Below are 25,178 nucleotides of genomic sequence, written 5' to 3'. Positions count from 1 at the left end.
TTTAAAATCATGAGAGGTCTAGAATGGGTAGATGTGAATCGGTTATTTACTCTTTCGGATAGTAGAAAGACTAGGGGGCACTCCATGAAGTTAGCATGGGGCACATTTAAAACTAATCGGAGAAAGTTCTTTTTTACTCATCGCACAATTAAACTCTGGAATTTGTTGCCAGAGGATGTGGTTAGTGCAATTAGTATAGCTGTGTTTAAAAAAGGAATGGATAAGTTCTTGGAGGAGAAGTCCATTACCTGCTATTAATTGTTGACTTAGAGAATTGCCACTGCTCTTACTAGCAACGGTAACATGGAATAGACTTAGTTTTTGGGTACTTGCCAGGTTCTTATAGCCTGGATTGGCCACTGTTGGAAACAGGATGCTGGGCTTGATGGATCCTTGGCATGTTCTTATGTTCTTAACTATATACTAATCTCACACCAGAAAATCCACACATGACAGAGACAATTGTCTTGTACTGAATGTGAGAAAACTTCATTACTCTCTGCATCAATGGCAGGGGGTGGCAGGAAATTGGAATCAAGCAGTTACTAACAAGGGCCCTGAACTTGCTGGTCAATGAAACAGATTAGTATGGGAAAATAAGTGTGAGAGCTCACTGGGACGACTGGATGGGCCGTTTGGTCTTTTTCTGACATCATTTCTATATTTTTATCTTTTCTATGAGAATGGTTGCTCCCCTGTGTGGATTCTCATGTGTCTTGTGAGGGCATCCTTCACAGGGAATCTTTTATTACATTCAGTACATGAGAATGGTCGCTCCCCTGTGTGGATTCTCATGTGTCTTGTGAGGGCACTCTTCACAGGGAATCTTTTATTACATTCACTACATGAGAATGGTCGCTCACCTGTGTGGATGCTCATGTGACTTGTGAGGGCACTCTTCTCAGTGAATCTTTTATTACATTCACTACATGAGAATGGTCGCTCCCCTGTGTGGATTCTCATGTGTTTTGTGAGAGCACCCTTCTCATGGAATCTTTTATTACATTCACTACATGAGAATGGTCGATCCCCTGTGTGGATTCGCATGTGACTAGTGAGGGCACTCTTCTTAGGGAATCTTTTATTACATTCACTACATGAGAAAGGTCGCTCCCCTGTGTGGATTTTCAGGTGACTTGTGAGGGCACCCTTCTCATGGAATCTTTTATTACATTCACTACATGAGAAAGGTCGATCCCCTGTGTGGATTCGCATGTGACTTGTGAGGGCACTCTTCTTAGGGAATCTTTTATTACATTCACTACATGAGAAAGGTCGATCCCCTGTGTGGATTCGCATGTGTGTTGTGAGGACATCCTTCTCAGTGAATCTTTTATTACATTCACTACATGAGAATGGTCGCTCCCCTGTGTGGATTTTCAGGTGACTTGTGAGGGTGCCCTTCTGCATGAAACTTTTATTACATTCAGTACATGAGAATGGTCGCTCCCCTGTGTGGCTTCTCATGTGACTTGTGAGGGTGTCCTTCTGCATGAAACTTTTATTACATTCAGTACATGAGAATGGTCGCTCCCCTGTGTGGATTCTCATGTGTGTTGTGAGGGCACTCTTCACAGTGAATCTTTTATTACATTCACTACATGAGAATGGTCGCTCCCCTGTGTGGCTTCTCATGTGACTTGTGAGGGTGCCCTTCTGCATGAAACGTTTATTACATTCAGTACATGAGAATGGTCGCTTGCCTATGTGGATTCTCATGTGATTTGTGAGGACACTCTTCACGGTGAATTTTTTATTACATTCACTACATGAGAATGGTCTCTCCCCTGTGTGGCTTCTCATGTGACTTGTGAGGGCACCCTTCTCATGAAATCTTTTATTACATTCACTACATGAGAAAGGTCGCTCCCCTGTGTGGCTTCTCATGTGACTTGTGAGGGTGCCCTTCTGCATGAAACTTTTATTACATTCAGTACATGAGAATGGTCGCTCCCCTGTGTGGATTCTCATGTGACTTGTGAGGGCACCCTTCTCAGTGAATCTTTTATTACATTCACTACATGAGAATGGTCGCTCCCCTGTGTGGCTTCTCATGTGACTTGTGAGGGTGCCCTTCTGCATGAAACGTTTATTACATTCAGTACATGAGAATGGTCGCTTGCCTATGTGGATTCTCATGTGATTTGTGAGGACACTCTTCACGGTGAATTTTTTATTACATTCACTACATGAGAATGGTCTCTCCCCTGTGTGGCTTCTCATGTGACTTGTGAGGGCACCCTTCTCATGGAATCTTTTATTACATTCACTACATGAGAAAGGTCGATCCCCTGTGTGGATTCGCATGTGACTTGTGAGGGCACTCTTCTTAGGGAATCTTTTATTACATTCACTACATGAGAAAGGTCGCTCCCCTGTGTGGATTCGCATGTGTTTTGTGATGACATCCTTCTCAGTGAATCTTTTATTACATTCACTACATGAGAATGGTTGCTCCCCTGTGTGGATTCGCATGTGTTTTGTGAAGACACTCTTCACAGTGAATCTTTTATTACATTCACTACATGAGAATGGTCTCTCCCCTGTGTGGCTTCTCCTGTGACTTGTGAGGGTACACTTCTGCATGAAACTTTTGTTACATTCAGTACATGAGAATGGTCGCTTGCCTATGTGGATTCTCATGTGATTTGTGAGGACATTCTTCTCAGTGAATCTTTTATTACATTCAGTACATGAGAATTGTCTCGCTCCTGTGTGGATGGGCTGGTGCAACATTAGCATATCCTTACAACGGAAGCTTTTCCCACACTCAGTGCAAGTAAATGGTTTGTTTCCAGTGTGGAGTTGCTGGTGTTGTGTGAGGTTTTTGTTCCTAACAAAACATTTTTCACCTTTAGTGCATGAGAATGGTCTCTCTCCAGTGTGGATTTTCTGGTGCGAGATTAGTATATTCTGGCTAATGAAGCTTTTCCCACCCTTACGATATGTAAATGGTCTTGCTCCAGTGTAGATGTTGTGATGTAATTTCAACTTAAACTTACTAATTAAACTTTTCCTCCAAATATTGCATGGGAAGGGTTTCTCTGTTTCATGTGTGTTTAGGTGCACTTTTAGATGTTTCTTCTGCCTGAAGCTTTCCCCACATTTATTGCATAGAAATAGTGTTGGGAGTGGGTGGAATTTCTGGTGCAATACTAAATGCGATTCCTTACCAAAGCTTTTACCACAGCAGTCACATATAAATGATTTCTTCCCTTTCCCCTCCCTCTGGTGAAGAGCAGATGTCTTTTGATCACTGTTATTGCTCTGGAAGGGTCTCTCTGTGCTCACGTGCCTCTGGTGGTCAGGGATGACTTTGATCTCCATCTCACATGCAGTGACTCCATCCCGTGAGCCTCCTGCAGAGTTTGTCTGCTTCTTCTCCAACTCCTGCTGATTATTCCTTGTGTTTCTCCTCTCAGTCCCCTGTGAAACATTCTCAAAGACATTTCCTGATTCTCTTGGGATCAGTTCTTCTTCCATAGGCTGTTCTTCTTGATTCTCCTCTTTTATGTGCTGTGTAACCTCATCACTTGCTGGTGATAGAAGAAGACATTAATCATGCATTAGTCACCATGTAAATGGATCTGGGTCTCTGCTCCTATAATCACTGCTCTGGCAGTGTCACACAGCGATAGAGCTGCACATTTCTGACCAACACTGGTGACCATGAAAAACATCTAACAATGGGGTTTGCAACGAAAGCCTTATGAGATGAGCTCCTAAATATATATAACCTACAGGAGAGGAGAAAGGGGGAGATATGATAGAGACACTTACATACCTGAAAGGTAATAATGCTCAAGAAGTAAACTTCTTTTGAATGGAAAATAATTTGTAGAGCAAAGGTTCCAAGGAGGGAGACTAGGAATAATATCTAGATATATTTTTTGTTTAGAGAAAGTGTGGTGGATGCCTGGAATTACCTCACGGAAGTGTTGGAGATGAAAACTGTAACAGAATATAAAAAATAACAGCGGGATAAACACAAAAGCGAGAGACGATGGAGAGAATGAGAGATAAGAGGTCATGAACGTAGGCAATCTTGCTGGAAACAGAATGGATATTCCATAGATAAAACCTGAGAGGGAGAGAATAGGGAGTAGAGTGGGGGAAGGATAAGCTTGGAGGGGAAGGATGTGATTTACTACGGAGGGACAGGACTGAGACTGATATCCAGAGTAGGGCAGGTGTAATGACAGTAAAGACAGTGAGATTATCTTAGAACAGGGGTCGGGAACCCATGGCTCGCGAGCCAGATATGGCTCTTTTGAGGGCTGCATCTGGCTCGCAGACAAGTGTCGCCACACTTCGCGGTTCCCCGCTGACCCAGCTGCTCCCCGGTCCTCCGCCGCCCGGGCTTAAAATGCTGTCAGCCCGGGCGGAACGCGGCGGGACAGCTGGAGTCAGCGGCACCGGCGTGCTCTCTTCTCCTCCTCCCCCCCCCGCGGCCCGGAAGAGGAAGTGGTGGGCAAAGGGTGCCTGCACGGAAGAAGAGACCACGCTAGTGTGGTCTCTTCTTCCCGCGCAGGCACCCGATGATCTCCACTTCCTCTTCCGGGCCGCGGGGGGGGGGAGGAGGAGGAGAGAGCACGCCGGCAGCGGCACGACTGGAGTCAGCCGGGTGCCAGCGCTGGAGTCATCGGGTGCCTGCACGGGAGTCTTCCCGCGCAGGCACCCGATGCTCACCACTTCCTCTTCCGGGCCGCGGGAAGAAGAGAGCACGCCGGTACTGAGCGGCACCGGCGTGCTCTCTTCTTCCCGCGGCCCGGAAGAGGAAGTGGTGAGCATCGGGTGCCTGCGCGAGAAGAAGAGGCCACGCTTGTGGGAAGAAGACTGCAGCGCGGCTCGGAGGAAAATGAAGAGTTTCAACCGCGGCCGATGGGACTCCGCCTCCGCGAGGGCTGAAAATGAAGGAGGTTAGTGTTGGGAGGAGGCTGCTGCTGCCGCGAGTGCCTGGGGTGGGGGTGGGGGAGAGAGAGAGTGAATGAGCGAGCAAGCGTGTGTGTTTGAAATCCTGTGTGTGTGAGTGAGATTGCATGTATGTGAATGATTGAGAGCCTGTGTATGTGAAAGAGAGTATGTCTGTGATTGAGAGCCTGCCTGTGAGAGAGAGAGCATGAATGTAAGTTTACCATTGGGAACCTGTATGTGTAAGTTTGTGATTGAAAACCTGTTTGTGTGAAAGAGTATGTGTGTATGATTGAGATCCTTTGTGTGTGAGAGAAATCATGTGTATGTATGATTAAGAGCCTGTGTGTATAAGTAAGAGAGAGATCATGTGTGTCTGTGTCTGATTGACAGCTGGTTTAGGTGATGGAGCATGTGAGTATGTGATTGAGAGCCTGTGTTTAAATGAGAGAGAGAGACCATGTGTGTCTGTGTGTGATTGAGAGCTGATTTAGGTGAGGGAGCATGTGAGTATGTGATTGAGAGCCTGTGTGTAAATGAGAGAAAGAGAGGACATGTTTGTAAGCATGTGAATGAGAGTCTGTGTGTGAGAGAAAAAGACAGCATGTATTTATGTGATTGAAAGCCTGTGTGTGTGTGTAAGCGTGAAAAGATAGACAGCATGTGTGTAAATGTGTAATTAAGAGCCTATATAAGTGAGTGAGAAAAAACATGTGTATATGTGAGTACTGAGAGCATGTGTGTATAGGTGTGTCATTGAGAGCCAGTGTGAGAAAGAGCGCTGGTATGTGACTGAGAGAGGAGAAAGTTCCAAGCAAACCACCCCACCTCCTGCTAATTCAGAACAATCTCAGGACACCTGGATATCAAACGTTCCCAGGTATGCAGAGCAAAAAAATTTTTGTATCCTTATTATTTTTCATTACTGGATCTTTGTGTCTGCTATTTTGAAATATTTTGTTGGTATCTGGAAATGTTTTATATGAGTTTTAATTATTGGATATTCCTCTCATCAGCTGTTTCGAAATATGTTCTTTTTGTTAGTACAGTTTTACTGCTGATGATTTTATATTTCTTGATTTGTTTTATAAGGATGGGTGATGTTTCTTTTTTCCTTTGTTACACTGCATACAGAGACTCTGGCTTGTTGCAGTTTCCAATTCAGTTTTTTCTGCATGCTTCTTGTTATGTGTTTTGGTCTCTTTATTCTATGTTAGGTGAGGGACAGCACGTGATTCAGGTGAGGTTTTCTGCTGGTGTGTAGTTTCTGTGTAGGACTCTATAGCAGCCTGACTTGGTCCGTTTTCCTAATAGGAGATGTATTGGTGTCTTAAGGCCTGGTGTAATATTTTCAGAGACTTATTGTACATTAAAAGTGGGATCTTACATAAAATGCACACATTTACTTGTATTTAGTTTTAAACATATTGTATGGCTCTCATGGAATTACATTTTAAAATATGTGGCATTTATGGCTCTCTCAGCCAAAAAGGTTCCTGACCCCTGTCTTAGAACATAAGAACATGCCATACTGGGTCAAACCAAGGGTCCATCAAGACAAGCCACAATAACCTGGCAATTACCCAAACACTAAGAAGATCCCATGCTACTGCTGAAATTAATAGCAGTGGCTATTCCCTAAGTAAACTTGATTAAAGCCGTTAATGGACTTCTCCTCCAAGAACTTATCCAAACCTTTTTTGAATGCAGCTACACTAACTGCACTAACCACATCCTCTGGCAACAAATTCCAGAGCTTTATTGTGTGTTGAGTGAAAAAGAATTTTCTCTAATTAGTCTTAAATGTGCTACTTGCTAATTTCATGGAGTGCTCCCTAGTCCTTCTATTATTCAAAAGTGTAAATAACCACTTCACATCTACTCGTTCAAGACCTTTCATGATCTTAAAGACCTCTATCATATCCCCCCTCAGCCGTCTCTTCTCCAAGCTGAACACCCCTAACCTCTTCAGTCTTTCCTCATAGGGGAGCTGTTCCATCCCCTTTATCATTTTGGTTGCCCTTCTCTGTACCTTCCCCATCACAATTATATCTTTTGTGAGATGCGACGACCAGAATTGAACACATTATTCAAGATGTGGTCTCACCATGGAGCGATATAGAGGCATTATGACATTTTCCGTTTTATTCACCATTCCCTTCCTAATAATTCCTAACATTCTGTTTGCTTTTTGACTGCCGCAGCACACTGAGCCGATGATTTTAAAGTATTATCCACTATGATGCCTAGATCTTTTTCCTGGGTGGTAGCACCTAATATGGAACCCAACATTGTGTAATTATAGCATGGGTTATTTTTCCCTATATGCAACACCTTGCACTTGTCCACATTAAATTTCATCTGCCATTTGGATGCCCAATCTTCAAGATCCTCCTGTAATGTATCACAGTCTGCTTGTGATTTAACTTCTCTGAATAATTTTATATCATCCGCAAATTAGATAACCTCACTCGTCGTATTCCTTTCCAGATCATTTATAAATATACTAGCCGTTAAGCCCGTAACAACGGGCTCGGTCCGTTTCCTTCCCACTCCCTCCCCCTCATTCTCCCTCCTCCTTCACTCTCTCCCCCCTCCCTCTCACTCCACTTCCCCTCCCTCATCCTCTTCCCTCACCTTCCCTCGCCTCCCTCCCCTCCTCCCCCTCCCCTCTTTCACTCCCCCCCTCCCTCCCTCCTCCCCTCCCACCTCCCCTCCCTCCCTCAACCTCCCCTCCCTCACCTCCCCTCCTCCCCGCCCCCTCCCCTCTTCCCTCCCCCCTCCCTCCCCTCCTCCCCTCCCACCTTTCCCTCCCTTCCCTCAACCTCCTCCCCCTCTCCCCTCTCTCTCTCTCACACACCTCCCTCCCCCCTCTCTCTCACCTTCCCCTCCCTCTCACCTCCCTCCCTCCCTCTCCCTCCCCCTCTCCTCAGTCACTCCCCCTCTCTCAATCCCCTCCCCTTTAAGATCATCCACAACCGGCAGATCTCGGGGGGGAGGGGGGGGGAGGGGGTCACTCTCCCGCGTGCGCGGCGCCGCTGCTTCTCTCCCGCTCCTGCGGCCCCACCGCCATTTTTTTTTTTCGGGCAACGCACGGCTCTGACAGACGGCTCGCCCGCAACATGCGCGGTAGAGCTGCTCTCTACTGCGCATTTGCGGGCCGTCGGTCAGAGCCCATTTATAAGGTAGATTGAAAAGCACTGGTCCAAGTACAGATCCCTGAGACACGCCACTGTTTACCCTTTTCCACTGAGAAAATTGACCATTTAATCCTACTCTCTGTTTCCTGTCTTTTAACCACTTTGTAATCCACGAAAGGACATCGCCTCCTATCCCATGACTTTTTAGTTTTTTTAGAAACTTCTCATGAGGGACTTTGTCAAACGCCTTCTGAAAATCCAAATACACTACATCTACCGGTTCACCTTTATCCACATGTTTATTAACCCCTTCAAAAAAATGAAGCAGATTTGTTAGGGAAGACTTCCCTTGGGTAAATCCATGTTGACTGTGTTCCATTAAATCATGTCTTTCTATATGCTCTACAATTTTGATCTTGAGAATAGTTTCCATTATTTTTCCTGGCACTGAAGTCAGGCTCACTGGTCTATAGTTACCCGGATCGCCCCTGGTGCATATTGGGGTATCATTGGCCACCCTCCAGTCTTCAGGTACAATGGATGATTTTAATGATAGGATACAAATTTTTACTAATAGGTCTGAAATTTCATTTTTTAGTTCCTTCAGTACTGTAGGATGCATACCATCCGGTCCAGGTGATTTGCCAATCTTTAGTTTGTCAACCTGGCCTACTACATCTTCCAGGGTCACAGTGATTTCGTTCAGTTCTTCTGACTCATCACCCCTGAAAACCATCTCAGGAACTGATATCTCCCCAACATCCTCATTAGTAAACACGGAAGTAAAGAATTCATTTAGGCTTTCTGCAATGGCCTTATCTTCCCTAAGAGCCCCTTTAACCCCTCGGTCATCTAATGGTCCAACCGACTCACTCACAGGTAACTTGCTTCGGATATATTTTTAAAAGTTTTTATTATGAGTTTTTGCCTCTATGGCCAACTTCATTTCAAATTCTCTCTTCGCCTGTCTTATCAATGTTTTACACATAACTTGGCAATGCTTGTTTTATCCTATTTTCTTCAGATGGATCCTTCTTCCAATTTTTGAAGGATTTTTTTTGGCTAAAATAGCCTCTTTCACTCCAACTTTTAACCATAACGGTAATCGTTTTGCCTTCCTTCCACCTTTCTTAATGTGTCGAATACTTATGGACTGCGCCTCTAGGATTGTATTTTTAAACAATGTCCACGCCTGTTGAACACTTTTAACCTTTGCAGCTGCACCTTTCAGTTTATTTTCTATTTCCTCATTTTATCAAAGTTTCCCTTTTGAATTTTAGCGTTAGAGCTGCAGATTTACTTATTGTCCCCCTTCCAGTTATTAGTTTAAATTTGATCATGTTATGATCACTGTTGCCAAGTGGCCCCACCACTGTTTCTTCTCTCACCAAATCCTGTGTTACACTAAGAATTAAATCTAAAATAGCTCCCTCTCTTGTTGGTTCCTGAACCAATTGCTCCATGAAGCAATAATTTATTACATCCAGGAACTTTGTCTCTAGCAAGTCCTGATGTTACATTTACCCAGACAATTTTGGTTGAGAGATGATGGCATAATGAGAGGAAGAAAACTTTGTAAAGCAATGGACAAGGCAGAAGACAGAAGGGCCGAGGAGGTGGAGAATATGGGAGGCTGACAGTGCATCTGATGTTCCCAATGGACAGAAGTGGGGAATGAGATTGGGTAGGGTCAGCGTCAGGAAGAGGAAGGAGAATGGATCCACTAGTAGGGGAGAAGGGAAAAATAGCCATGAGACAGCTAGAAGTATGCAGACAAGCTGAATCCTCCCTCTTATATCAGTGCATGGCTAAGTATGTCACGGGGTAATGACAGTCATGAAGCAAGCTCAGACCTCTTGTATCCTGCTGTTCATATTCAGCTAATTGTAAAACAAGACTGCACGCGACCGTATGTGCACCTGGGGGCGAGTGAGCAAAGCTACGCTGGAGTTTTAAATCACGTGCACAAGTACGTGTGTATGATGTAAAATACGCCCAGCACGTGTACTCGAGCAGATGTAAAGCACATTTCTTCCTTAAGAATTTGTTGGCTTTAATGCGTACAGGGAAGAGGATTTTAAACCCTGCTCAGGTTAAAGCCATTCCCAGTTTTACCCATTAGCCCACCAGTTTGCCCAGTCTCTCTCAGGGTCATCCAGACCCTTCTAGTTCTTCATCCTGCACTCCCCCCAGTTGAGCAAGACCCCTCACCCTATCGTGTTAGTCCTAAAAAGTGATTTCTGCAGACTTACACCTCATCAGGAGCAGCAGGAAATATACGCAGCTAACAGTGCGCCACGAGCAGCGGCCGCCAGATTTACACACTGAACTGCTGGCCCTGCCCCTTTTTTTAGCACGAGCAAGTAATTAGCAGCTTTGGAAATTCATGTCGCTCACGTGCGGCCACGTATTCATCTTTTAGTGCGAGTAACGCTTTTAAAATTTGGCCCATTCAGTTCTGTATCCTGGTCCTGCTGCTGAGGGCTCAGTCAAGTCCCTTGAGAAACTTTGTGGATGCTCCCCAGCAGGTGCCTCATGTAAGACATCTGAGATAAATTCCTAGACTGCCTCGCAGGGGCCGGTCTCACATGAAAAGATCCAAACAACCAATCTCAGGTGCCAGCTCAGACACAGAGCAATGCTGGAGCTGGAGTCAGGAGAAAAGTCACAAACACCTTCAGTAAATCAGCCCTCGAGTCCGCTAAACATGCAGATAATGCAATTTTTACCTAGGGAGATGAGGGTCTCATAATTCTCCTTCATCACGTCCCTGTAAAGCTCCTTCTGCCCTTCATCTAAATACCCCCACTCCTCCTGGGAGAAATAGACAGCGATGTCCTCAAACGTCACCCGCACCTGAAACACAAACCAGAAACACTCAGACACGTGGAGGGGCTCAGGGTGCATTAGATCTCAGCTGGATTTATTCTCCTAACATTTTATCATGGAACAGAGGACACCAGGACCCCTCTTCCCCAGGAAATGCCAGGTTTGTTCCCTCTGGGTTGCCACTCAGTCAATTTCCTCCATAGACCCCAGGGTTTTCAAATCAAACTGGAAAATATTCTCTAATACCAGAGACAGAGAATATGAAATGTCATTGCGTGGATAAATCACATTATAATAAAAAGGAAGCTATAAGAGCATTATCCAGAACATCTGGTTCTATTCCATCAGGAGGACTCACTGTGCTAAATCCTAACAGGGCAGGAAGAATTTGGTGTCCTGGGCAGTGACATATCTCCCATTGTGATGTACTAATTCTGTATTCAGGGGCGTTGCAAACCATGAGCACATAGGGATCGTGCCCCAAGTCTCAAACAGCTGTTTTGTTTCCTTCTCTGCAGGGAAAAGGAAAGGAGAAATTAATACTTACCTGATAATTTCCTTTCTTCTGCATTCAGGCAGGTCAATCCACAGAAATGGGTTATGCACCTCTACCAGCAGGTGGAGACAGAGTAAAAGCCGATGTCAAGGACATATAGCCCTGTCCCATCAGCCTACAAGTATTCTCTGGAAAAGCCAAACTGTGGACAAACTGCTCATACTTCCAACCAAGTGAAAACTCTGAGCTCAATCAAAAGAGCTAACATTTACTAAGCTAAGGAGCTGGCCATGACACTTACAGATCCTGAAATGAGTAACAGATAATACTCAGCGTCGTCCATACCTAGAAGACAAGCTGAAAGCAAGATGGCAGCTGAGGGTGGATTGTGGATCAGCCTGCCTTCCTTAGAGGAAAGAAAATTAAATACAAAATGTCATCAGGTAAGTAGGGAATTCTCCATCCAGTTCACTCGGGCAGGCTATTCCACACCAGTGGGATGTACCAAAGCTGCCAATGGACACAGCAACATTGCACATGCTAAGGCAGGCGTCCTCCTGTGCCCAAACGATCAAACAGAATGCCTGGAAGGGTGCGTAAGGACGATCGCTGATGACTTCCAACCAATAGACAATAGTTGCCCGCGCCGCTGGCTCACCCTGTATACCTCCTCCATGGAGCACAGTTGACCAGACTTACTGAGAGGATTAATAACCTCCAAGTACTGCATCAGATGCCACTTGACAGCCAGAGCACGCAAGAGACGATATTCACTCTCCTCTGTATTCCTCTCCAGTGTGGCCAGGGAAATAAACTGAGTCAAATGAAATTCCGAAACCACTTTGGGCCAAAAGAAGGTAGAGTCCGAAGCTGTACCGCGCCCAGAATCTCAGGCAGGAATGGCTCACGGGAAGAAAAAGCCTGCAGCTCGGAAACTCGATGTGCTGAGCAGATTACCCCTAGAACAAAACAGTCTTCAAGGTAAGTACCTTCAAGAAGAAGCTATGCTGCAGTTGAAAAGGTAGGACTCGAAAGGAATCCACAATCAGATTAAGTTACCAAAAGGACACTGGTAGCCACAAGGGAGGATGAAGAAGCTCAACTTCCTTCATGAACGGATACACATCCAGACGGGGAGACAAAAACCCACCAAGAACTCGGTGCCTATAACATTTGAATGCTGCCAGTTGAATCTTTAAGGAGTTGAAGGCCAAGCCTTTAAGCAACCTGTCCTGAAAAATTCCAAAACTGATCAAATTACCACTTTGAGAGGCTGAGAACCTCGCTCCTCATACAAGGCCTCAAAAACTCGCCCAACTCTCACATAAGCCCCGAGATATAGAAATATATATTTTTTTTATTTTAGCCTGATGCAAAGTGAAAGCACTGCAGCAGAATAACGATGCTTCAATAACTTGAGCCCTCTCCACAGCCAACGTGTAAGAGAAAATCGACCTACATTGTCATGTAGAATGGGTCCCTACAGTCGTACATCCTTCCAGGGCAGTAGCCTAAAAGGCCTGCCCACCAGCAGACACTGCAGATCAGCATACCACAGCCATCGGGCCCAATCTGTTGCCACCAGAAGCAGGGTTTCTATCGCAAGCTTTCAAACAATCATGCCCAGTAGTGTCCATGATGTGAAAACTGTCCCGCGGCCATGCCTGAATGAGAGCATCAATCCAAAATTTTTTGAATCCCTTCCTCGACCGAAGAACTTTGGAACCCTGAGCAAGACGGCCCTTACATTGCCCTTTCCAGTAATGTGGCAGGCTAATATATCTAAAAGATGTGCTCATGCTATGGCAGAGCAACATCTATCTCCTCTGTCACTTGTTAGGTTTGGATCCAGACTGATTGATGTAACCCAAAGTTGCCACATTGTCCGACATTATCCTGCCCGTCCGAGTCTCTAAACGCTCGGCGGACCTTAAGCACAGCATTCGAACTGCACGTGCTTCCAACCTATTGATGCTCCACTGATGATCCTCGGCGCTCCAGCGACCTGACAGTGAGCCCCCCAACCTTGAAGGCTCGCATCCGTCATAAGCACTAACCCTTCTGGCATTTCACAGGAAAATCCCTCCTTGAGATGGCAAGCGAAGCCTCACCATGCAATCCTGAGACTGCAGACTCCACCAGAAAGCAATGTGCTTTGAAGAGGCTGCATGTGCTCTCTCACCCAGGGACAACCTCCAAGGTGGCTGCCATCAAACCCAGATTCTGAAGAAAAAAGCACACTGTTGGGCAAAAGGCCCTTTTCTGAGTTTGAAATCGAGCAATCAACTTCTAATACGACTCTCTGCCAGAGACACTCTGCCCTGCTTCATATCGAAACAAACACCGGGCTACTCCCATGTCTGAGATGGCTGTAAACGGTTTTCAGCCAAGTTCACAACCCAGCCTTCTTGTAGTAATGAGACTAACTTGCAAGAAGCCAGGTAACTCTCTTCCATGCTTCTGGCCTGAATCAACCGCTACCACCATTACCTTAAAGAACCTGGGTGCCGTGGCAAGCCCAAAGCCTGACACTGATCACGATGTCCCAGAACGGCAACTGCAGGGACCATTGAAATTGCTGCCAGTAACACAGAGCGCAGAGTTTCCATACAGAAATGAGTCACCCGCAAATGTCGATTGACTCCTTTGGGCCGAAAGGACCCCTCCTTTCTGGGTAAGCCCAAAATAAATGGAATAGCAGCTCATGTTTTCTTGCAATTTGGGAACAGGAATTACAGCCTTCAAGCCCAACAGCCTCCTTAAGTTAGTCTCCACTATCACTCTCTTCCGTAGGGAGTTGCACGGAAAAACCATAAAGGCCTCTGGAGAAAAGCAAAAAAAGACCAACATATAGCCTTCTCTTATCACTTCCTACTGGCCCAACGTGATCTGGACCTACCTCTGAAATAAGCGAGACAGAAGTCCATCTATCTCTGCCCCAGCAGGTGAGATGGCAGATCTTATTTATTTAACTTGTTTTGTATACCGTTATTTGGTTTCGCCATCATAACGGTTTACAGTGCTCGAGAAATAAGACTGGTTACAAAAACATCAACGCAGCAAAAATGTCATAAAGAAGGGAGGTTTTGGGGTTAGATTGTTAGTTGATTAAAATAATTATTACATATTAATAATCCAATATCACAGCAAAGTTCATACATGTGGTAATGTTGATACATATAAAAGGAACTGTTATAACATATAGGCTAGGGGTAGTAAGTGAGGTCAGTTGCACATTGTCTTAGGTGTTCAAAACGGTGGGAGTTATTTCATTGATTGAGGGACGGAGCGTTTTTCTTGGTGCTTGGATTGCGTGGTTGATTGGTGGTCTTGTTGATAGAGTGAGTTTGAATAGGCTCTGGTGAAGAGCCAGGTTTTCAGGTCTTTTTTGAAAATTTTGATATTTGGTTGATTTCTTATTTCCATTGGTACTGAGTTCCATAGCGTGGGGCTGGCGATGGATATGGCTCTCTCGCGGGTTGTGTTTAGTTTTGTTGTTCTGGCGTGAGGGATTTTGAGGAGGCCTTTGTTCGTTGAGCGTGGGTTCCGTTTTGGAGCGTGGATTACGATGGATTTGCTTAGCCAATTGTTTTGGTGTCCTTGGATTATTTTATGCAGGATTGTAAGTACTTTGTATTCTACAAGGTATTTTATTGGGAGCCAGTGTAAAGAGATGAGAGTTGGTGTAATGTGCTAATGTTTTTTTGATCCCGTCAGAACTCTGGCGGCAGTGTTCTGTAGGATCTGGAGAGGATGGATAGTAGCAAGTGGAGGCCAAGGAGTAGAGCATTGCAGTAGTCTAGGTTGGAGAAGATGAGTAGTCGCAGGACTATTCTGAAGTCATCCTGTGCAAGGAAGGGTTTGAGACATCTGAGCATCAGTAGTTTGTGGTATCCTTCCTTAATTTTGTTGGTTATGTGGGTTTTGAATGAAAGCTCTTTGTCTATGGTGATTTCTAGATTTCGCATATGAGTTACAGATGAGATTAAGGAATTTGGGTTTTCTGTTTCAAGTGGTATGGCCCCAGGAGACAGTGTGCACAAAAGTATTGGTGGTAACAGAGGTGGAGCCTAGGGAGGTCTTGGTGGGCCATGGCCAACCCACTTTTCCATCAGATCCATCCAATTTTCTTTGTGCACTTGCAAGTTTCCCATGGGGCCAATTGGAAACAGCCGGCAGCTACTCACAATGTAGGAAGACTTCTTCCAGCAGTGGTGGAAGCTATGGAAAGAATGTGCAAGAAGGAGGCTGCGTGGTGGCAGGAAGATCCCCAGCGCAGTGCCAGCAGCCTAAGCCTGGGTTAGAGGCATTGGGGAGAAATGATCAGCATCAAGCCTGGTGGATGATGGAGTCTGACAGAGAGGCTGCTGGAGCTTGGTGAAGGGGTTGAATGTGAGGTAGCTGAGGAAGGGCTTGGGGACAGGCTGGATTGTAAAGAGCGTCAGCTTAAAATATGCGTCTGTACAATGATGGTACTGTCTGTATGTGCTGCTGATAGGTACTGCAGGAGATCTCCATCCCAGGGCAAGTCTGACTCACTCATCCGGGTGTACCTGAGGGCTGCTAGATTCCCTCAGCTTCTTCACATCAGCTAATGCCATTACAGTGACTGCTGCCATCCAGTCTGCCTTTGCCTAAGTTAGAGATCAAGATTTCTGGAACACTGGATGGCTGGGTCTAGCCCTCACCCTAGACCTGGTCCTGCTGATCCTCCACTGGGACTCCTAAGAACATGCCAAACTGGGTCAGACCAAGGGTCCATAAAGCCCAGCATCCTGTTTCCAACAGTGGCCAATCCAGGCCATAAGAACCTGGCAAGTACCCAAAAACTAAGTCTATTCCATGCTACTGCTGCTAGTAAGAGCAGTGGCAATTCTCTAAGTCAACAATTAATAGCAGGTAATGGACTTCTCCTCCAAGAACTTATCCATTCCTTTTTTAAACACAGCTATACTAATTGCACTAACCACAGCCTCTGGCAACAAATTGTGCGTTGAGTGAAAAAGAACCCTCTCCGATTAGTTTTAAAGGTGCCACATGCTAACTTCATGGAGTGCCCCTAGTCTTTCTATTATCCGAAAGAGTAAATAACTGATTCACATTAACCCATTCTAGACCTCTCATGATCTTAAACACCTCTATCATATCCCCCCTCAGTCGTCTCTTCTCTAAGCTGAAAAGTCCTAACCTCTTCAGTCTTTCCTCATAAGGGAGCTGTTCCATTCCCTTATCATTTTGGTCGCCCTTCTCTGTACCTTCTCCATCGCAATTATATCTTTTTTGAGATGCGGCAACCAGAACTGTACACAGTATTCAAGGTGCAGTCTCACCATGGAGCGATACAGAGGCATTATGACATTTTCTGTTTTATTCACCATTCCCTGCACGTACCAGGATCAGTCCAGACCGCTAGGTTGTGTCTTCCTTCCGGCAGATGGAGTCAGAGAAAAAAACTGAAAAGGCAACCCCCTCTTACATTGGTGTGCCACCTGCGATCCTTCAGTATTTTCTCTGACTCTAGCAGATGAGGGTGACAGAACCTGCGGTCCTGATCCTGTAAAAAAAAAAGGGGGGGGTTTGTTTTAAATTTAAAAGAAAGCTTGTTCTTTCAGAAGCTTTTGTGTTCTTTGGCTACATCAAGCTAAAAAAAGAAAAGAAAAAGAAAATAGATACTTTTGTTCTTTGGCTGGAGTTTGATAGATGGATCCTCCCAAGTCCCCCTGGTAGAGGCTCGGCTGGGACGCCCCGATAGCCGTATTCCCAGAGCCCAGCCGGTAAGTGGGGAGATTCACTGGTGGGCCGGTCCCTCTCCCAAACACCCTGAGATGTGAGAGTTCCTCGGGTGTACCCTGCAGTGCGCTAGTGGTCCCAGGGACGCTTGGTTTCCCCTGGTTGACAGTGTAAAAAAAGAAAAAAAAGATTTAGAATCTTGACGTGCAGGTTCCAGGGATGTTTATTCGATTACTGACCCTTACCTCGTGGCATGCTTTGTGCTCCGCTTGCAGGGAGCCGGCCCGGCGGCTCTCCCACGATGGCCTCTGCACCAGATGTCTCCCCGGTGGTGAGGGACCATCGGGGAATGCCCGGGAAAGCATGTCCGCGCATTCTCAAGGGATGGACAAAGGTTTTCACTCCCGCCACGCTCGGGCCGTGCCGTCCCCGTCTAGTGCAGGAACGGCGGCCATTTTGCCTTCCCCATGAGGGGAAGAGGAGCTGGGTGCAGGGGGAGTTGAGATCCCTCCTCCTCTTTCGCCTCCTAATTTGAGCCCTGTGCGACCGGCCGACCTAGGGCCTGCCTCTCCTCCTGATTCGGCCCCCTCCCACGGGGGGGGGGGGGGGACGACGACCTTAAAGAGACAGCAGTCCTTTTCTTCTAAGTTTGTGCTTTTAATGCATAAAGCTTTTTTGGAAGCAGAGGCTGAATTGCAGGAGGAGGTACCTCCACCAGCAAAGGTTCCCAGGCCATCAGGGGTATTGGATCCTTCTAGGGGGCAGTCAGGCCGGACAGCTGTTAATTTATCAGGGTCTTCAGCTCCTAATCCACCGGACCCTGGGTCGCAGGACCTTCTCCTTGGGGATGGAGATGGGGACGTTGATGGGTCCACCCCGGTGGAGGGGGATGATCCGAGGGTCCTTAGGTTGTTTCGGAAGGAAGACCTGGAGCATCTGATTCCCAAAGTTCTGGAGGAGCTGGATATTGAGGCGCCGCAACCTAGCGTCGAGGTGACCAAAGGGGAGCTGGTTCTCTCGGGCTTAAAGCTCCTCCCAAGGCTTTCCCGTTTCACCCGATGTTGATGCAGCTGGTGACACGGGAGTGGGAGACTCCCGAGGCCAGCTACTGGGTGGGACATACTATGGAAAAGCTATACCCTTTGCTGGACGAAGCCTTAGCCGTCCTTAGGGTGCCCAAAGTGGACGCGGCAGTCTTGGCTGTCACCAAATGGATGACCATCCCAGTGGCGGGGGCTACCGCCCTTAAGGATCTTCAGGATCGGAAACTGGAGGTCCTCCTCAAGCGCATCTTTGAGGTCTCGGCCTTATGCGTTTGGGCAGCGGTGTGCAGTAGCCTCATGCAACGGGCGACCCTTAGATGGGTACAGCAGATGCTCACCATGCAAGAGTTACCTCTGGCAGACGCTGATAGCATGGAGGCGGCTGTGGCTTACACAGCAGATGCCTTGTATGATCTTCTGCGGGCGTCTTCGCGCAATATGGCTTCGGCGGTTTTGGCCAGAAGGCTTCTGTGGCTACGCCATTGGTTGGTCAATGTTTCCTCCAAGATTCAGTTGGGCAATCTGCCGTTTAAGGGAAAATTCTTGTTCGGAGATGATCTGGAGGCCCTTATCAAGTCCCTAGGCGAAAATAAAGTGTAAAAGTTACCGGAGGATAAGCCTAGAGCATCTAGGACCTTTGGTTCGACTCGCCCTAGGTTTAGGGGCCAGCGCCAGTTTTGTCAGGGCAGGGCCTCCTCCTATACTTCCCGGCAGCTGTCACAGAGGTCACAGGCTTGGCCTTCTTCCTTTCGAGGCCGCAGGCCTCCCCGGGATGGGGGTCCTCAGGGATCTTCCGGGGGCAAGTCCTCGCAATGAAGGTGTGTGGCCCACTCCTCAGTCCCAGTGATAGGCGGCCGCCTTTCTCTATTTTTCAAGGAATGGGTCAAGATTACATCGGACCAGTGGGTGCTAAGCATCGTCGAACACTGTTACGCTTTGGATTTTGCTTACCCACTATGGGATCTGTTTTTGATGTCGCCCTGCGGGTCTCACGCAAAGCGAGCAGTGGTAACTCAGATGCTGGGTCGGCTGAAAGCTCTGGGGGCCATTGTCCCGGTCCCTCGGGAGGAGCTCTGAACCGGCAGATATTCCATATATTTCATGGTCCCCAAGGAGGAGGGTTCCTTCCATCCGATTTTGAATCTCAAGAAGGTAAACAGGGCACTCCAGGTGCCTCATTTTCGCATGGTGACCCTCAGCTCGGTCATTGTGGCCGTCCACTCGGGCGAAGTTTTGGCTTTTTAGACTTGACAGAGGCCTAACGTCACATGGGGATCAATGAGCGGTATCGCCGGTATCTCAGGTTCATGATTTTGGGCAAGCATTTCCAGTTTCAGGCCCTTCCGATCGGACTGGTGACGGCTCCCCGAGTATTCACCAAGGTGATGGTGGTTGTAGCGGTGGCACTACAGAAGGAGGGGATTTTGGTTCATCCCTACCTGAACGATTGGCTGATCCGGGCGAAGTCGGAGGAGCTGTGCAAAGCGGCGGTTCAGTCAGTGCTACGCCGAATGCAATCTCTCGGGTGGATTGTCAATTAAGCCAAGAGTCAGTTGATTCCGTCCCAGGTTCTGAACGTCCTAGGTGCTCGGTTCGATACGGCGATAGGCAAGGTCTTCCTCATGGAGGAGCGAGCCACCAAGTTGGTTGCACAGGTTCGCCAGCTGTTGTCCCTACCGTTGCCCTGAGTGTGGGATTACTTGCAGGTGCTTGGTTCTATGGCATCTACTCTGGAATTAGTCCCTTGGGCCTTCGCCCATATGAGGCCTTTGCAAAGGGCGTTACTTTCTCATTGGGATCCAAAGTCGGAAGAGTTCCAGATCCGATTGCCACTCTTGGAGCCTGCCCGTTCCAGTTTCAACTGGTGGCTGATTCCGTCCCACCTGCAACGTGGTATCGACCTGGAGGAACCTCAATGGGCGCTGTTTGACAATCCCAGGCGGTGCAGGGCGGCTGTACGGGGCGACAGGCAAAATGATCCATCAATCATTTGGAAACCAGGGCGGTGCATCTGGCATTGCGCCATTTTCTTCCTTTGGTTCGCTGTCATTCGGTGCAAGTGTTGTCCGACAATGCAACAGCGGTGGCTTACATCAATCGTCAGGGAGGGACAAAGAGTTGTCCCATGACCGCAGAGGCCGACCTTCTGATGGTTTGGGTGGAGCGCCATCTAGTCCACCTGGCGGCTTCTCACATAGGTGGAGTCGACAATGTTCAGGTGGATTTTCTCAGTCATCAGCACCTAGATCCCGGAGAGTGGGAATTGTCCGAGGAAGCCATGGGCCTCCTGGCTCGTCGGTGGGGCATGCCTCGCCTGGACTTGATGGCAACTGAGAGAAATGCAAAGGCGGCTCAGTTTTTCAGTCGCCAAAGGGAGCACATGTCGGAAGGGGTAGTTGCCCTTGTCCTTCTGTGGCCTCGCGACATCCTGCTTTACCTGTTTCCTCCCTGACCCTTGGTGGGCAAGGTCCTACAGCGCATAGAGATGCCCACAGGACCCGTTATCCTTGTGGCGCCGGAGTGGCCTCGGCAGCTGTGGTTTGCAGATCTGATCAATCTGGCGGTCGATGGTCCGCTTCGACTCCATCATCTACCGAATCTTCTTCGGCAAGGTCCAGTATTTTTCGATCGAGTGGATCGCTTTTGTCTAGCGGCCTGGCTTATGAGAGGCGGCAGTTGAGGAAGAGAGGCTACCCTGATATGGTTATTTCAACCCTCCTGCAGACAAGCAAGAAATCCACTTCTCTTGCTTATGTTCAGGTCTAGAAGGTTTTTGACACCTGGTGCAGCGGGTTAGATGTGTCCCCGCGGCACGCTTCCATTATACATATTCTAGCGTTCTTGCAGGAGGGACTGAAGAAAGGGTTGGCGTGCAGTTCTCTTCAGGCGCAGGTGGTGGCCCCTGGATGTTTGCGGGAAAAGATTGATGGCATCTCCCTCGCAACTCATCCGGATGTGTCATGGTTTTTGAAGGGCGCGAAGCATCTGAATCCCCCGGTTACACAGGTCTGTCCTTCGTGGAGTTTGAACCTAGCTTTCCGTGGCTTGTGCAGTCTTCCTTTCAAGCCTTGAAAGACCTGACTCTCACGACGATTTTCTTGGTGGCTATCACTTTGGCAAGACGCATATCGGAGCTTCAAGCGTTGTCCTGTCGGGTGCCTTTTCTCCGGATTTCGGAGTCGGGAGTTTCCCTTCGAATGATTGGCCCTCCTTTCTGCCGAAGGTGGTCTCGAGGTTTCATTTGAATCAGACAGTGGAGTTGCCTGCATTTATGCATTTGGAACGGCATTCTCCTCAGGCTCACGAGTTGCATAGGTTGGATGTGAAGCAGATTCTACTTTGTTATCTGGAGGTCACCAATGCTTTTCTATTGTCTGATCACCTATTTGTCTTATGGTGTGGTCCTAAGAAAGGGCAGAAGGCATCTAAGGCCACCATTGCTAGATGGTTGAAAGATGCCATATCCTTGACTTACATCGGTCTTGGGCGCTCAGTACCAGATGGTCTGAGGGCACATTCAATCAGGTCTCAGGCGGCGTCTTGGGTGGAGTGTCAGTTTGTCTCGCTGCAGGAGATTTTCAGGGCAGCTACCTGGAAACTACTACAAACCTTTGCAAACCATTACCGCTTGGACGTCCGGGACCCAGATGTTGACTGCTTCGGCAGCAGTGCTCTTCAAGCGGGACTCTCCAGGTCCCACCCCATTTAGGGCAGCTTGGGTACAATCCAGTGGTCTAGACTGATCCTGGTACGTACAGGGAAAAGAAAATTGGTTCTTTCCTGCTAATTTTCATTCCTGTAGTACCAAGGATCAGTCCAGACGCCCACCCATGGAATGTGGACAGTCCGTTCGGTATCATTTTCATTCTGCAGAATAATCTCAAGTGGGTAGCATTCATGTTGCATATGGAAATGCTCCCTCCATGTACATAAGTTCCAGAAGTTATGCAATTTGTTTTCCTTAAGTGGTTTGATATAGCCATTGGTTCTTATGTCAAAGTTATGATATTTTTCATTCTGCTATAGTAAGGATTATACTGAAGGATCGCAGGTGGCACACCAGTGTAAGAGGGAGTACCTTTTCAGTATTTTCTCTGACTCCATCTGCTGGAAGGGAGACATAACCCAGCGGTCTGGACTGATCCTTGGTACTACAGGAACGAAAATTAGCAGGTAAGAACGAAAATTAGCAGGTAAGAAATTATCAGGACTGCCGCAGCACACTGCACCGACGATTTCAGTGTGTTATCCACTATGATGCCTAGATCTCTTTCTTGGGTTGTAGCACCTAATATGGAACCCAACATTGTGTAATTATAGCATGGGTTATTTTTCCATATATGCATCACCTTGCACTTATCCACATTAAATATCATCTGCCATTTGAATGCCCAATTTTCCAGTCTCACAAGGTCTTCCTGCAATTTATCACAATCTGCTTGTGATTTAACTACTCTTAACAATTTTGTATCATCTGCAAATTTGATTATCTCACTCGTCTTATTTCTTTCCAGATCATTTATAAATATATTGAAAAGTAAGGGTCCCAATACAGATCCCTGACGCACTCCACTGCCCACTCCCTTCCACTGAGAAACTTGTCCATTGAATCCTACTCTCTGTTTCCTGTCTTTTAGCCAGTTTGCAATCCACGAAAGGACATCGCCCCTATCCCATGACTTTTTACTTTTCCTAGAAGCCTTACTTTTCCAAACGCCTTCTGAAAATCCAAATATACTACATCTACTGGTTCACCTTTATCTACATGTTTATTAATTCCTTCATAAAAGTGAAGCAGATTTGTGAGGCAAGACTTGCCTTGGGAAAGCCATGCTGACTTTGTTCCATTAAACCATGTCTTTCTATATGTTCTGTGATTTTGATATTTAGAATACTTTCCACTATTTATCCTAGCACTGAAGTCAGGCTAACCGGTCTGTAGTTTCCCAGTGTTGTGTTCTGCGGCTGTGGAAGGCCACAACCACAGCCCCCTACCTGGCCTGCGATGGCAACCCGCTGCGGGAGCCCCTGGGGAAGTCCCTGACTCCATGCCCGTCGCTCCGGCACGGGCCCCAGTGTTGGTCGCCGACGGGGGAGCCGTCCCTGCTCCTCCCTCGTGGCATCCAGCAGCATTTCCTCCGCGGAGGAAATCCAAGATGGATGCCGCCATCTTTAGGCGCGAGGTCGCGCCTCCTCATCTGATTTAAAGGAACCTGATCCCTTTGACTATGCACAGCTCTTCCCTATGAGCCAGGGCAGAGGAAGTATAAAAGGAGGCTTGCTCTGCTCATTCCTTGACTTGGCAACGTCCTTCGTTCGTCAGGTCTGCTTGCTTCGGTGAGTCTTCTTGTACTTTGGATCCTTGTTCCTGTCTCATCTTGGTGTTCCTGACTTCGGATTGGCTAGCGGTGATTCCTGGTGTATGACTTCGGATTGGCTAGCGGTGATTCCTGGTGTGTGACTTCAGACTGGTAAGCGACGACCCTCTGGCACTTGACCTCGGACTTCTTCTGGACCATCGTCTCCAAGGGCCCACCTAAGTCCCAGTGGCCTGGGTCCCTATGGGCTCCTCCCGGGGGACCGCGGACTTCCAGTGGCAAAGACTCCGTTCCTCTTCTTGACGTCTCGACTCTTCGTCTGCCTCCACAGTCGCCTCAGTCTCCAGTGCCGAGGGTCAGCTGGCCGCATCTTCTGTCCTGCCTCACCACCCGAAGGGAGAACCTATGGATCCACTTTCTAAGGTACCCCATCCTCCCGTTGGTCCAAGGGTTCACAAGCCTGAGCATAACAGATTGCCAAGTCCATGGACCCGGCAGAGGCATCCGCCCACCAGGCCATTCCAGGAATGGCCCAGCGCCTGATGGAACAGCAAAAGACTCTGGATTCCCTTGTCTCTGCTGTGGAGGGCCTGAACCAATGCCTCGAGGCTTTAGGGCCCATGAACCCCACGTTGCCGACCCCACTCGTGGCTCAAGGGGGTCGCCCTACTCAGCAAGGCCCCATGCAGGCCACCGTGGGCGATCTTGGACAGGTAATTCCCACGCAACTCCTGGCGCCTTCTCGATACGCCGGAGACGTGAAGTTGTGTCGGGGATTTCTTAGCCAGTGCCAGGTTCGTTTTTCCTTGTTGCCCGCTCAATTTCCGAGCGACCTGGTCAAAACCAGTTATATTATGTCTCTGCTCGATGGGAAGCCTTTGATCTGGGCCTCTCACCTTTGGGAGAGAAGAGACCCAGTGTTTGGAAACTTGAATCAGTTCCTGGCTGCTTTCCGACAGATTTTTGATGAGCCTGTCCACAAACCCACTGCTGTCTCAGAATTGCTCCGGTTACGACAGGGTACTTGGACAGTGGCCGAATACGCTACAGAATTCCGCACCCTGGCCGCAGATCTGAATTGGAGAGAAGATTGCCTCCACGGGATCTTCTTGGAAGGGCTAGCCTCGCGCCTTCAGAATGAGCTAGCAGCGAAGAAACTCCCGGACGACCTCAATGGCATGATAGAATTGGCCAATCGAGTGGATCGTCATATGCGGTTTCGCTTTCCAGAAGTAATGGCAGCAAGAAGGTCCTCGCCTTCCCCCAAGAGTGCATCAGGAATCCTTCGAACACCCGCTGAGGAGCCCATGGAGTTGGGCCGCGGAAGAGTCTCTCCACAAGAGCACCGGCGGCGGATGAAGGAAGGACTTTGTTTTTACTGCGGAGCAGCGGGCCATCAAATAGCCGCATGCCCGACAAGGTTGGGAAACTTCCGGGCCTAGGACCTGAAGGAGGTCTCTTCCTGGGCCGTACTTCACCTGCACCTCCACTAACACTACCAGTGGCGTTAACATCTGCTGGCTGTGAGTTCCACACCTTAGCCCTGGTAGGCGCCGGCGGCAATTTCATTATGAAGAGCCTGGTGGAACACTTAAAGATCCCACAAGGTTGTCTTCCAGCTCCGTTAGTCATCTCCTCGATCCAAGGGAAACCTCTCCCGGAACGTGTGACACACACCACGGTTCCCGTCTTGTTGAGAGTTGGAATCCTT

The 25,178-nt window shown here is 47.8% G+C and overlaps 1 protein-coding gene across 2 annotated transcripts in view; it reads right to left on the bottom strand.

Moving 5' to 3' along the window:
* Positions 1-329: 329 nt before the first annotated feature.
* Positions 330-25,178, bottom strand: part of LOC115083578 (zinc finger protein 850-like) — a 59,751-nt gene continuing 34,902 nt past the window's right edge. The window contains exons 1-2 of one of the 2 annotated variants that reach the window (XM_029587487.1): positions 10,781-10,833; positions 330-3,536 (exon numbers count right to left, since the gene is read on the bottom strand). In XM_029587487.1, coding sequence (XP_029443347.1) covers positions 676-3,536; positions 10,781-10,814 — 2,895 coding nt within the window. In that variant the 5' untranslated portion in view covers positions 10,815-10,833 and the 3' untranslated portion in view covers positions 330-675. Of the gene's footprint in view, positions 3,537-10,780; positions 10,834-25,178 lie in introns of those variants that run through there. The other variant, XM_029587486.1, reaches the window with a different exon arrangement.

The sequence above is a fragment of the Rhinatrema bivittatum genome, chromosome 2, assembly GCF_901001135.1.
Source record: "Rhinatrema bivittatum chromosome 2, aRhiBiv1.1, whole genome shotgun sequence".
NCBI lineage: Eukaryota > Metazoa > Chordata > Amphibia > Gymnophiona > Rhinatrematidae > Rhinatrema > Rhinatrema bivittatum.
This window is presented reverse-complemented; position numbering and strand designations above follow the sequence as displayed.